Source organism: Lycorma delicatula, chromosome 1, assembly GCF_047948215.1.
Source record: "Lycorma delicatula isolate Av1 chromosome 1, ASM4794821v1, whole genome shotgun sequence".
In the NCBI taxonomy this organism is placed as follows: domain Eukaryota; kingdom Metazoa; phylum Arthropoda; class Insecta; order Hemiptera; family Fulgoridae; genus Lycorma; species Lycorma delicatula.
This window is the reverse complement of record NC_134455.1, coordinates 126,659,214-126,673,548: the sequence shown is the minus strand read 5'-3', so window position 1 is coordinate 126,673,548 and position 14,335 is coordinate 126,659,214. Positions and strand designations below refer to the sequence as shown.

The 14,335-nt window shown below is 29.6% G+C and overlaps 1 protein-coding gene across 1 annotated transcript in view; it reads left to right on the top strand.

Moving 5' to 3' along the window:
- Positions 1-14,335, top strand: part of Erk7 (Extracellularly regulated kinase 7) — a 47,909-nt gene that overhangs the window by 32,491 nt on the left and 1,083 nt on the right. Inside the window, exons 7-9 of the mRNA XM_075354727.1 lie at positions 1,341-1,544; positions 5,275-5,441; positions 9,486-9,730. Coding sequence (XP_075210842.1) covers positions 1,341-1,544; positions 5,275-5,441; positions 9,486-9,730 — 616 coding nt within the window. The remainder of the gene's footprint in view (positions 1-1,340; positions 1,545-5,274; positions 5,442-9,485; positions 9,731-14,335) is intronic.

The window sequence follows — 14,335 nt, the reverse complement described above, 5'->3', positions numbered from 1 at the left end:
TACTCATCCGTCTTACTACAGGTGCATTTTGTTCAAGCCCTCTGGTAAGTCTGTTGGTGGAAAGTAGTGAGCTATCCCTTTGGAATAGACGAAGCCAAATGATCAGCTCTTAAATAACTCTTATGAAAACTTGAAATTATCCAATCTTTGATGCGGTGTTTTCTAACCCGCATCTTAATTGATACCAGGAACAGCAGAGATCTACAGCTCTGCTTGGCATCAGAGGTCAGCGTCTTTTCTTAGTTCTAAATATACAAATTACCTTCAGTTCTTTCTTTGTTCCGTGTTTTTAATCCCTTTGGCGGCCTTCTCTTGTTAATTACTGATTTAGCCTTTGTCGATATCATAAGTACACAAATCCGGTTATATTACAAGAAAAATTTTATATTATAAACTGCGTGAATCCTGATGCCATAGTTCATACTGACGTTCTAAAAATGTTAATTCTGCTGGATATGCTTTTGAGGTTGGCTATATAACATTCATATTTGGCCTTCCTACCATTGCCAGTGTTTTCGTTGCGTAGCTTTATGCTATTAATAAGGCCTTAAATATAATTAATCCAACATTTCAACAAGTACTTTTCGAGATTTCATGAGTGCCTTGCAGGCAAATTGACATGTATGCCAGACACACTGTTATCTATGCAATTAATCAGTGTAACACATCTATGAGCTTCTGCTAGATCCCCAGCCACACTGGAATTTCAGGCAATAAGCGTGCTGATAGTGTGGCAAAAGAGGCTTTTTTTTCAATCTCCTTTCCTAATTGTGTTGTTTCTGATGATCTTATCTCTTTTCTAAAGAGTGTGATCCATGATGTGATCATCATATCAGTTTTCATATCCTAACTATCACATCACCTGGGATTTTGCAATAGTGCTGTTAAAAAAGTTTGATGATTCATTGAATTAAAAATTTTCTGTTAACTTCCTTTCTAATTTTCTTTCCTTGAAGCCAATGGTAGTAACTTTTCAAAATTCCAACCATATTAAAACTGACCATCAAAACAAATTTAATACTTTTTACTATATTTTTAAATATACTTGAATATAAATACTTAGATAATCTTTCAACAAAATCATGTTACACTGAAATTGTACCAACAGATAAGCAGGAAAAATACAATCCTTTTATACATTATTTTTTTACAGTTGCTACAGGTTTTCTTTAAAAGAATTGTCTTATGAGAATAATGTAGAAAAGAACATGATTTAATATAATAAAAAATGCAGTTTTTTTCAATTAACTGTTTTGTAACTCCAGGGAGACAAGCTTTTGTGACTCTGTGATAAAAATACCATGTCTAACAAAATATTTATATATCAGTTTATTTTACAGGTTTCATAATTCTCAAAAAGAAGTTTCAATGGTCAATTCAGTAATACCACCACTATGTGATGATATTCAGCTATCAGTTGATGAATATAGAAACAAACTGTATGAGGCCATAAGAGGGAGTGAACGAAGAAACAGTAATGCTAAACATAGCCACAGTGCTGGAGATATATCGCAAAATAAATACAATTCACATTTCTACACATGGTGAGAAATATACTACTGTGGTAATAAATGTTTCAATTTCAATAATTTAGTTTTGCATTTATTTTTTTAAACTAAGTTTGTTTTGTATAATGAACATTTGCTGTGTATTGTTTTATAGATTTTTAATATTAATCTAAACAAGACAAAAAGATTACAGATTAAAAAAATATATTTGTATATATATAAAATATATTTATATATACTACCACACAATAAATATGTGTGTGTATCAGAAAGTAAAAGTCTTTCATATCAAAATGAGAAATAGTTTCAAATAAATCAAAAAGTGACAATGTATAAAATTCATTTATAAAAGTTGCACTTTGTATTATCACTATTTTAATCGTTATTGTAATCTAGACAGATACCTGAGTGTGAGCTGCTATATTATTTTGAAACTTAACAGTAAAAAGAAAACATAATTGTATGGAATTAAAGCCTGTACTATTTTACATTATTTTATTAAGTTCACTTTTATGTAGATAGACACTGCACTTACATTTAAAAAAAAAAAAAAACACTAGAAAAAATTGTTTTTAACTTTTGTGCTAAAAAATTGCTAAAAAAATTTACTGTACTTTCTTCTTGGCATTACAAAATATTTGAGTATATTAGAGTTACAAGTTAGTATGAGTTTAATATTTTTTAGGCTATTTTTAAATTAACCATTATATTAGAAACAAGGTATTTATTATTTCAAAATAAAAGCTGATTATAGCTCTACCACAATCTGATAAAATATTGTGTGCATTGATTTTGAGAATGTACCTTAGAACCCTTTACCTTTTGGGTAAACCCATAAAAATCGTCATTTTAGAATTTTAAAATTCAAAGCCCCTTACTTTGATTAGTTATAATTCACAAAATTAATAACTAGGTTGTTTCAAATTCTGAACCATTTATGATACATATTTTACCTTTCTTAGTGAATGAAATACTTTTTGTGCCGCCAAAAGGCATTTCTAAAATAATATTCACATAATAGAAAAAAAACAAAATATATAAAATAATTGTCAAGTTGTACATCAATAAAAATAGTTTAAAAAACTTTAAAATTTCTGCATTTGTTACTATATATTACTAGGGGAGGCTGAAGTGTCATGAACACTGAAACATAACAGAATGTTTTAAATGTGAGAGGTCCTGCTATCTTGTATTTTCATTCCCCTACTGCTAATCTTTCAGAATTCGTTAGAAAGCATTAAAAATAATTGTCAAGATGTACATCAATAAAAATAGTTTTAAAAAACTTTAAAATTTCTGCTTTTATTACTATATATTACTAGGGGAGGCTGAAGTGTCATGAACACTGAAACATAACAGAATGTTTTAAATGTGAGAGGTCCTGCTATCTTGTAGTTTCATTCCCCTACTGCTAATCTTTCAGAACTTGTTAGAAAGCATTAATGTCATTAGTGACAGTGACATTCATTGGCCATCTAAAACATGTTTATGGCAGGCAATAAAATTTTATGCATCAGAAGCTGGTAAAGTAAATATTAAGGATGAACGACACATTGATTGAGCAGTTTCTGTGACTGATGAGAATTACCAAAAGCAAGTGAAACACATTTTAGTGCTTCTAAAACGCATACTAAAATACCTTAAGAGACATGCGTTGTCATGTTTAATGATCTACAGTACTGATAATTCTGCATGTGCAACCACTGAGACTCTTGTGAAGTTGAAATTTAAACATATTCCACACATATTCCACACCTTCCATACTCACCAGATTTGGTGCCTTGCAATTTTCGCTTCTTTCCACAATGAAAGTGGGATATTAAGGGAATTCATTTCACCTTGAATGATGAATGAAGAATGCAGTGAGATCATGGATCAAGGAAAGACAGTTAGCATTCTTCATTGATGGAATAGGAACTGGTTCACCATTGGGAAAATTATGTAGTTTCAAATGGTGACTATATGGAAAAATATAACTTTTTGTAGCAAATAAAATGCACTTTTATGCCACATTTGTTTCAGTTATAAAGAAAAATTAAGGGATGATTTTTTTTTTATTGAGTATCGGTCAGTTGATGGGTTACTATCATCCTCCAATTCTTTCTATTAAGTACTAATAATTTAATCTGTATAACATAATTTAATCTGTTATTACATCCTAAATTATCTATTCTATACTCACATATTTGTCTCGCTTTGCAGTTTATACCTTATATACATAACTCTTGTCACCAAATTTAACTACATGTAGATGTCTTATTTATGGCTCACCAACCTACTTGGTGTGAGAATCTTTTTACAAAATTCTGTCACAAATTTCTCTCTTCTGATTAATAATCTGAATTGCTTCTACATAGAAAAGATAAAAGTTGTGACGTCCTGTCCATGTTGTTTAACTCTTAGATTTTTAATCGGATCTCAGACCTTGCCATCGTGATCATATAGGTGACATTTTATTCTTGTTAAGGTTGCCGTTTCTATCTTAACTGCCAGAATAGCCCTTTTTATAGACATTTGAAATTGAATTGGACTTGATTTAATTACAATTATTATGATGACCATCTAATGCATATTCTGTTTGTCTTTAACTTAGCCTTTTTTGTGTTTTTGATGTTTGATCAAATTGATGATGTGATAAGTCTGATGATTATTACCCTGGCCTAGCTTTCCTTGGTATGATGTTACATTATTTTTAAAATGCAATAGTGTTTTTGTATACTACTAAGTTTCCATATTAAAGTATAAATCATACTTACTCCTTACAACCTCAGAGAAGAAATAAAATTTATTAAATAATTCACAGCTTTAACAGTTTAAATCAAGAAATAATTGACTTTATAATTATTAACTGCACAAATAAAAAAGTAAATCGGTATACAAAACGAGAAAAAAATATCAATGATAATACTAAAAATAAACATTGTAAACAATGTATGAACAATTTACCTGAAAAATTTTCCACTGCATAACACAAATGTGTTATAGATAATGTTTGTGAATCCTGTAAACCATCCAATGAAGATAATTTTTATCTACGCAGAACACATATATTTATGACAAATATGATAACATAGTATTTAGAAAACATTATTATTGTGATTTTTAGAAGTTGGGAAAAATTTGCTGTCCATTCAAAAAGAAAACTGTTTCTTGATACCTCCAAACTTTTATAAAAAAAAACTTTAAAAATTCTTATCAATAACTTATAAAAAAATATGTAACATCAATTCAAAATAAGGAAATTTTTTGAGGTTTGCTATAACATTAAACGTGCTATAAATTAATAAAACAACCGGGGAAATACTACTATATTTATAAATTTTATCACAAACTTGCTAAATGACCACAGGCTTTGAAAATTACAACTAAATAGGTCATAAATAAATTGGTTACATGATATTATTTACCATAACATTAATCGTGAGGAAATCATCCATATTTATCAGTATTCAGCTGACTGTATAGTTGTAATTGCAGTAAATCTGAAGTTTAACTCATTGACAAAACTTGATTATAATTTTGTTTTAATTTTTATTCTATATTTTTAAATTGTTTTGCTATGAATGAAACATTTTTTTGGTCAAGACAAAAAATTCTTACATACATACAAGGACATAAATATAAATATATATATTCATCCATTAATTCATGTTAGGTGAATGATAATTAACACTGATAGTGTTAATGTTGGTAGGTAATTTAATTTAAGATTTATAGCTGGACAATTAAGAGTAGGATTTTGTATAAATATAATTATACTTTTTAGGTGTAACATATCACATTCTCGCAATTCAACATCTAAATTTGGTTACAAAGAGCAAACAAGTGAGTCACCTAATGAAGAACTGCTGGCAAAAAAGAAGCAACAAGTTGGTATTAGAAGAAAACCTGTCACACATCCACCAAGAACTGGAGCACAGTCAAGTGCCAGTGGTAAATAAATAATTGTAATACCCAGTTAATGCATTGTCTTGTATTATTATATTTTTTATAGTCCTTTTATTTTTAGTAAGTAATCATTAGTGAAACTAGATTATATATATGTCTGCAATTTACCGTTCAGGTATTACTTCAGTGTATGAGTGTAAATGAAGTGTATAGTCTTGTACAGTCTCAGTTTGACACATTCCTGAGATGTGTGGTTAATTGAATCCCAACTACCAAAGAACACTGGTATCCACAATCTAGTATTCAAATCTGTAAAAAACTAACCAACTGCCTTTACTAGGCCAACTGCCTTTACTAGGACTTACTAGAACACTGGAACTCTCGACTTCTAAATCAGCTGATCTGGGAAGACATTAACCACTAGACCAGCCTGGTGGGTTAATCATCCATGCTGCTTGCCAGAAAATTGTTTATAAAGTTCAGCAAAATAGATCTGATAATAATCAAGAAAGTCGAATTCGTTTGTTTTAAGAGTTTTGACCTCTTTGCTAAAATTGGATAAATTAATATTTTGCAAATTAATTTTTTTTAAAAGATTTTATTTTGGAAAAGAAAAAGGTTTGATGGTGTCACCAAAGCAAGCTGAGGATTGTTTATATTTTAGTTAAAATAATGGTAACTTCCATTCAAATAATGGAAGTTGAAAAATTTGTGAGAGAGAGAGAGAATGTGTGTGTGTATACGTGTGCATGCAAATGCAATTAACTGCTACATGCTTGCCAGGCCTCTGATGTAACTGCAGATACAGTAGTGCAATGAAAGTGTAAATGTTTATTCCCGGTATCGCAGTCTAGCAATCAAATCCATTTAAAAACAATTGCCTATACAAGGATTCAAACCTTAGAACTCTCGACTTCAAAAATCAACTGATTTTACAGTGATGAGTTTAACCAGTAGACTTACCTGTTGGGTGATTAATGTTACCATAATTAGAATTAATTTTCTACTTCATAGTACGTTTTTCATATTGCAGGATGTAAATAAATTTATTATTTTTAACCTGATCAATTTCTTTTTTGTTCGTATATCCAATTCTTCAGGAAAATTTTTTTTTAGTTTATAAATTAAATGTATGTATAATTCATATTAGAACTACATATGTTGGTTTAAAAAAAAAAAAAAATGTGCGTTATATCTTCATTATCGTGAAAATTTAGTTTCTGCTGAGTAAAATAATTAGCAATTATTATTTTAATATATGCATCATTAATAAAGCTTATGCGAGTGAAATGTTTGTAACATTATACTATGATAACATTAATGTTTTTACTAGTTTTGTAAGCAGTATTTTTTTTGAATACAATTTGATTTTTTCGTAGATTTTGGCTAAAGAAAAAATTTAATTAACCTGATAAATTAAATGTATGTATAATTCATATTAGAACTACATATGTTGGTTTAAAAAAAAAAAAAATGTGCGTTATATCTTCATTATCGTGAAAATTTAGTTTCTGCTGAGTAAAATAATTAGCAATTATTATTTTAATATATGCATCATTAATAAAGCTTATGCGAGTGAAATGTTTGTAACATTATACTATGATAACATTAATGTTTTTACTAGTTTTGTAAGCAGTATTGTTGTTTTTGTATAGTATACAATTTGATTTTTTCGTAGATTTTGGCTAAAGAAAAAATTTAATTAAAAAAAAATTAGCAAATTCATCATCTAGCACCATAGCACCATATTTTCTCATCATTTAGATTACTTTTTTTGTAGTATTATTTGTATTGCCGCTACTTTAGGTAATTCTATCTCTAATATTTTACTAAATTCCAATCTTTTATTGTATGTAGATATTATGCAGTTAAATTAATCTTCTAAAATTGTTGTACTTGTGTTTTGTTTTCACATGGTAAGAAATTAGATAAATATTATTCTTTAATATCACATTTATACTGGCTGATATAAACAAAGTATGGTTGTACAAAAATAGGTGCTGATTTAGAACCCACCGGGTTGGTCTAGTGGTTAACGCGTCTTCCCAAATCAGCTGATTTGGAAGTTGAGAGTTACAGCGTTCAAGTCCTAGTAAAGCCAGTTATTTTTACACGGATTTGAATACCAGATCGTGGATATACCGGTGTTCTTTGGTGGTTGGGTTTCAATTAACCACACATCTCAGGAATGGTGGAACTGAGAATGTACAAGACTACACTTCATTTACACTCACACATATCATCCTCATTCATCCTCTGAAGAATTATCTAAACGGTAGTTACGGAGGCTAAACAGGAAAAAGAAAGAAGAAAGGTGCTGAATTAGAACCAGAGATTAGAAGGATCTTCTCTCTCTCTCTATCTATCTATCACTCTCTCTCTCTCTCTCTCTCTATCTATCTCTATCTCTCTCTCTCTCTCTCTCTCTCTCTCTCTCTCTCTCTCTCTCTCTCTCTCTCTCTCTCTCTCTCTCTCTCTCTCTCTCTCTATCTATCTATCTATCACTCTCTCTCTCCCTCTCTCTCTCTCTCTCTCTCTCTCTCTCTCTCTCTCTCTCTCTCTCTCTCTCTCTCTCTCTCTCTCTCTCTCTCTCTCTCTCTCTATCTATCTATCTATCTATCTATCACTCTCTCTCTCTCTCCCTCTCTCTCTCCCTCTCTCTCTCTCCCTCTCTCTCTCTCTCTCTCCCTCTCTCTCTCTCCCTCTCTCTCCCTCTCTCTCTCACTCCCTCTCTCTCTCTCTCTATCTCTATAGAGATATAGATCTCTATATCTCTCTATCTCTCTCTATATCTCTCTCACTCTCTCTCTCTATCTATCTATCTCTCTCTATCTCTCTCTCTCTCTCTCTCTCTATCTCTCTCTCTCTCTCTCTCTATCTATCTATCTATCTCTCTCTCTCTCTCTCTCTCTCTCTCTCTCTCTCTCTCTCTCTCTCTCTCTCTATCTATCTATCTATCTCTCTCTCTCTCTCTCTCTCTCTCTCTCTCTCTCTCTCTATATATATATATATATATATATATATATCTCTCATAATAATGTGTGAGCATGCACGTAATCTGCATACATCTCATTTAAACCTACTTTCATTTTTATTTTAGCTTGGTAGTTCATAAAAATTTGTAGTTAGTCCTCTATTCCTACAAGAATATTGCAAAAACCTTGTGTAATTTTTTTGTCTGTTTATTTATTGGTATCTTCTTTGTTTATTTTTATTTAATACCACCAAAATAGTGTTTTAGCATGAAAGTTTTATAATTCTTGATTAGTTGTTTGTAACAAGCAATTTACAGATTTAAAACAAACTTTTTAAAGCCTACTGAAGTGAATAAACTTTAAATTCAACACACTTAAAAACAGTCACTTTTGTTCAGTAATTGCCTTCATTTGCTTATTTAAATACATAAATGCAGTTCTATTATTGCTATTTAATCAAATTTAAAAATATTATTGTAAAAAATAGCATAAAAACATGGGTTATGCAATCAGTCATAACAGAATAAGATTCTTTTGACAGAATAACAGGTAAATCCAAACTGTAGTGTCAGAGTAATTTATAATCTATTTAATTATAATTTTGACCATAGAAACAAGAATATTTTTATTTTCATATGTATAAATTAAAAAAAAAAATAAATAAATAAACTTACCACACTTCAGAATTGTACATTAAATTATCATATTTACTACTTATGGGTAAAAGAAGTATAAAGTGTGCAAGTATGGTATCAACTGTAATACAGATGATATTATAACTATAACAGAGATGCCTGCCATAATTATTTGCAAACTGCTCACATTTGCCCAAGAAATATATTATGATTTCTTTTTTAAATAACTATTTCGTAATTAAATGTTCAGTAATTATTTAATTTCTCTCTTAGTAAATATAAAAAATTGTCACAATGAAAAATAATTCTGCATTAACAGTAATAAATCTCTTATATATTTCCTTATTATTCAATTTCTGCTTATAAAATCTCACATAATAGAAATGATACAAACCATAGCTCAGTTTTGTTAATTTTACAAAAATAAACAAATCCACTTTGTTTATTATTTTATTTGAAAAAAATAATTTTTTTCCTAGTTGGTCATTCACATCACAGACACAGTTTGCGAAACAGTCAACTTAGCCACTGGAAAGCAGTTGCAGCAACAAAAGCACAAACAACATCGGCCCCAGCTGCAGTTGAATCTGTGAACACAAGGAAAAAAGTGCAAAAATATTATCAGCATCAAGAGCATCAACTCAGCTATAAAAAATCTGATGCGAGTGGAGATCACATTAAATTAGTGTCATCACCTCAAGAACAGCACCATACAACTGAACTTGTGAGTAACATTCAAAGCAACAGTTCCACATTTTTTTTATGGTTATAATTAATAAATACTTTGTAAATTCATAGTTAATACTTCTTTTGGTTACTTTCAGTGGACACTATAGTTGCTATATTCAAAATATGCCTATTAAAAAAGTAGTATATTAGGTTGTTTTATTGTACTTATACAATTTACTAGACCTTTTTAAGTTCTGGAATACAATACATTTATTATAACATGTTAAGCTCTACTGCAGCCTAAAAACAATTATGTGTCCCATAGACCAGTGTATGATGGAGTGGTAAAATTATAGAAAAATATATGGGTACATTGAAACAATTGTGCATAATGAGCAAAAACAAATCTCTCACTAACTTTCATTATTTACAGTTAGTTTGTTATATGATTTGTTTGTAGTTCCTATTATTAAATAAAACAACCTACATTTATTTTTATTTTTGTCTGATTTTAGTTTATATATTGTTTAGTTAGTTTTAGATAGAAGTGATATTAATTAATATTATGTATATGTAAATTTAATTACTAATAAAATAAAAATATGATAAATATTTTTTCTTGCTCGTCAAAAATGTTAAGCCAAGGGTCTGCCGGTACCCATGGCTTAACATTTTTGACGAGCAAGAAAAAAATATTTATCATATTTTTATTTTATTAGTAATTAAATTTACATATACATAATATTAATTAATATCACTTCTATCTAAAACTAACTAAACAATATATAAACTAAAATCAGACAAAAATAAAAATAAATGTAGGTTGTTTTATTTAATAATAGGAACTACAAACAAATCATATAACAAACTAACTGTAAATAATGAAAGTTAGTGAGAGATTTGTTTTTGCTCATTATGCACAATTGTTTCAATGATTGTAAATTACTTAAACCTAATTAATTAAAAGTAAACCAAAATAAATTAAAAGTATAACACTATTAGTCGACTATGTAAAGTAAAGAATACAATTGAAAATGTAGTGTTTTAAATAAATTGAACATCCACATAGCTAAGTCATAAAACAAAGGTACCCCTAAAGCCGCATTCTTTAGTACAGGCGTTGTTTTGATATTTTCCACTACTACACTTCATGTTTCGTGGGATAATTTATTGTTGTTACCAATTGTGCAAAAAATACAATATAATCAATAAATTAAACATCCACCAATATTTTCCAATATATTTGTACAGAACATTATTAAATTATTATAACATATTCAATTTATATTATCGTTATATGAATTTTTTAATGTTCATTTTTTCTCATAATTAAAAATTTTTTTTGTAAGCAGTTTGTTCAGGGACCGGTAGCAACATCTCGTGGACCACTGGTTGAGAAACGCTGCTATAGACCATATCATGGTGTCCAAGTTCATTCTAGGATGTGTCATATCAGCAGTATTGTACATGCCAATGATATAGAGAATGTGAAATACAAAAATTCTCTTAAAAATAAAAATAAAAGAAAATATTCTTTTATCCAACACCTTAGAATTTGTGTAGTTTAAAAGTAAAATCTTTCATCTTTGTTACACACCACCTACCTTTTAAAGTTGTATAAGCACAACTTTAGTATCTATATAGAAACAAATTCGGTTATAAAATCATCTTCTCCTAATTCATCTGTCCACTCAGAAAGGTAAAAAATAGGGAAGTGTGTATCTCTTTTTACCTACCTCTACACACACACACACACACACACACACACACACACACACACACACACACACACACACAGAAAAACAAGAGAAAATCAGAAATTAAAAAACCAAAACTAAGTTTTAAAGGGAAAACATGAGTTAAAACCCAATAATGGTAGATGAAATTTTACAGGAGAAACATATAGAAGACAACAGCCAGAGAAAATATGTAGGGAAAAATGAAAGTGGCCTTTAAATTGCAATAGAGAGAGTGGTGGAATAAAGACAAAATAAAAGAAGAAAAAAGTGATAGGGATAAAAAACTACACTATTTAAAAGAAAGTAAATTTAATATAAAAAAAAGATGCTACAAATAAAAATAAAAATTTAAATAAATTTAAAAAACAAACTGAACAAAAATAAAAAAGTCAGCCAACAACGTCTGTAGATGTTGACAGTTTTAATTAGGTAATTACAATGGTATACAAAATTTTGTCTCAGAGCAAGTAGAAGTGGCTTCTATTTGTATTTTTCCCCTTTAATTACAAAATTTTTCTATCACCTGTAGTGATAAAATTTTGCAATTATGTTGTGACGTTACGCATTTATAATACAAAATGAATAAAAAAATTGTATTAAGCATTTAAAAATGCAATACAATTAGTCATAACTGTTGGATGATGCAATTCTAAAATGAATCGGAAGATGGCTTTCTTACAGATTTTACATCGTTATTTGTCAAAGTGATGTCAACATCAGTTTTGATTATAACGCCTAAATTACTGGTTCAAGCCATAGCCAATCTGTGTTCACTGTTCACTCTGTTGACATCAGTACATATTTCATGTGTATGTGCTCATATAATGTAGCTCAGTATAAACGTTTCTCAGTTATGATGTATTCTAGATTTACATTTCATGATTTGAATGTTTGTATATTGTGTGATTTTGCAAAATGCCTAGAAATTGTGTAAACCCCTTGGACAGTGTTTGCTACATTTTTGGTGAGTTACAAACAACAGTATGTGTTTTTAGAATAAGCATAATGACTTCAAGAATTTCTTTGTATTTGAAGATGGGCTCATGGGCATGAGTACAAAACAGAGGAGTGGCGTTTATTTACTGATTCGTGTATAGCTGAAAGAAATTTACGTGAACATGAAACTTCTGCCAGATAAAATAAAGAAAGAATTTCAGTGGAATGTCTGTGGTGTCTTCAACCTGGTTTCACCAAATACTGTTGTATTCTTTGCGAATGAGACAGCAGAAGCTGAAAAAATCATTATCTACAGAAAGAGTGGCCATACTGAATCCAGTGAAGCCAACTGAAGCCAATGGATCTAAGTGGGCCTGGATTCGTACTTAAAAAATAAGTTTCCAAAGATCAGTGAAGCAAAACTCAAGGAATCTTTATAGGACCTCAAATTAGAGATTTATTAAAGATGACATCTTTGATAGTACATTAAATAAGGTGGAAAAAGCTGCATGAAGTTTATTAATAGCATTTGCCAGAACTTCTTAGGAAACAGTAAATCCAAAAATTACAAACAAGTAGTGGTTGATCTTTTATAATTTTATAAAATCATGAGATGCAACATGTCACTGAAGATTCACTTCCTGGACTCGCATTTTGATTTCTTCCCACCAAATGTAGGAGCAGTCAGTGATGAAAATGGTGAACGGTTCCATTAGGATATTTTGGATTGAAAAAGCAATACCAGGGTAAGTGGGGTCTTAGCATGCTAACTGAAGTATTAAAATATAACTTAAATATAAGTTAAATTTTTAATAAGGTGGATCCTTAAGGATGCTATCCTTAAGGATCCTTTTTTAAGGTGCTATTAATTCAAACTCATACTTCAATAACCTATAATGATTTCCGTGTCAATCAAAACCACACAAGGAAGTTACATCCCAGCCCTGCAGGGGAGGACACCTGCCTTGTGATGCCTATCCCCCCCCCATTCATAGCCCTGATGCGCTTTAATGGGAGTTGTCTTTCACCCTCTAACTTATTTCATCTTATAGTAATAAGGCAGGCCTTGTTGAGATGCCACTGATGTAAATGTCTTGGTAGACATTTACATCAGTGATATATAAACTCAGTTCTGCAAATTCATCATCTGTAATTCACTGGGAGATAAAGATTAATATTTTACAATTTTTGAAAATATTTCCTGGTCATTATTTTTTTAACTACATTTTTTTTAACTACAGTAATGGTAAATAAATTTTACAAGTATGCAATTTAGTTTTACCTAGGTTCTTTTCTATAATTATTGCCTTCTCTTTTTAAGGTATAAATTTCTTAGCAAATAAAGTTAGCAGTTTATATATAGGGACTGCACAAAAAAAGAATATCTGGGTTTTAAAGCTGTTTAGTAGCTCTTAAATTTTAACTTAACAGTAATTTTATATATATATATATATATATATATATATTTTTGGTTTTTAAAATCTCATGTTAAAACCCCAGTCTCTGCAAACCAAACAAGGAGGAAGTTAACTGATGATACTCTGAAATCTTTTAAAAGTAATACAGCAGTTTGTACATGAATTTTAATGATTCAGAAACTTTTTGTTTGCAGATGATCATTTCAACTTAAGATTATTAAAAAAAAAACAAAACAGGGAAACAGTTAAAAAATTAATTTTACTGTTCAATTACTGTAAAATAAGAAATTTCTGGTAAGCTAAAATTCATATACAAGCTGTACTACTTAAGAGTAAAATAAATACATTTTTTGGACTAAGTTTATTTATAATCTTATGGTGATAAAATATTTAATTGTACTGATTAATTATCATTAAAAAACTGGAAAATTAATAATAGCTAAATTTCATTTGCAAAACCATTGAGAATTTGAAAAAGCCTATTGGAGATGTTAGGGTGTCATCTGGTAATGTCCATGTTCAGTTTGCAGATGATGTTTTCAACCTGAAATTTTCCAAAAAAATATG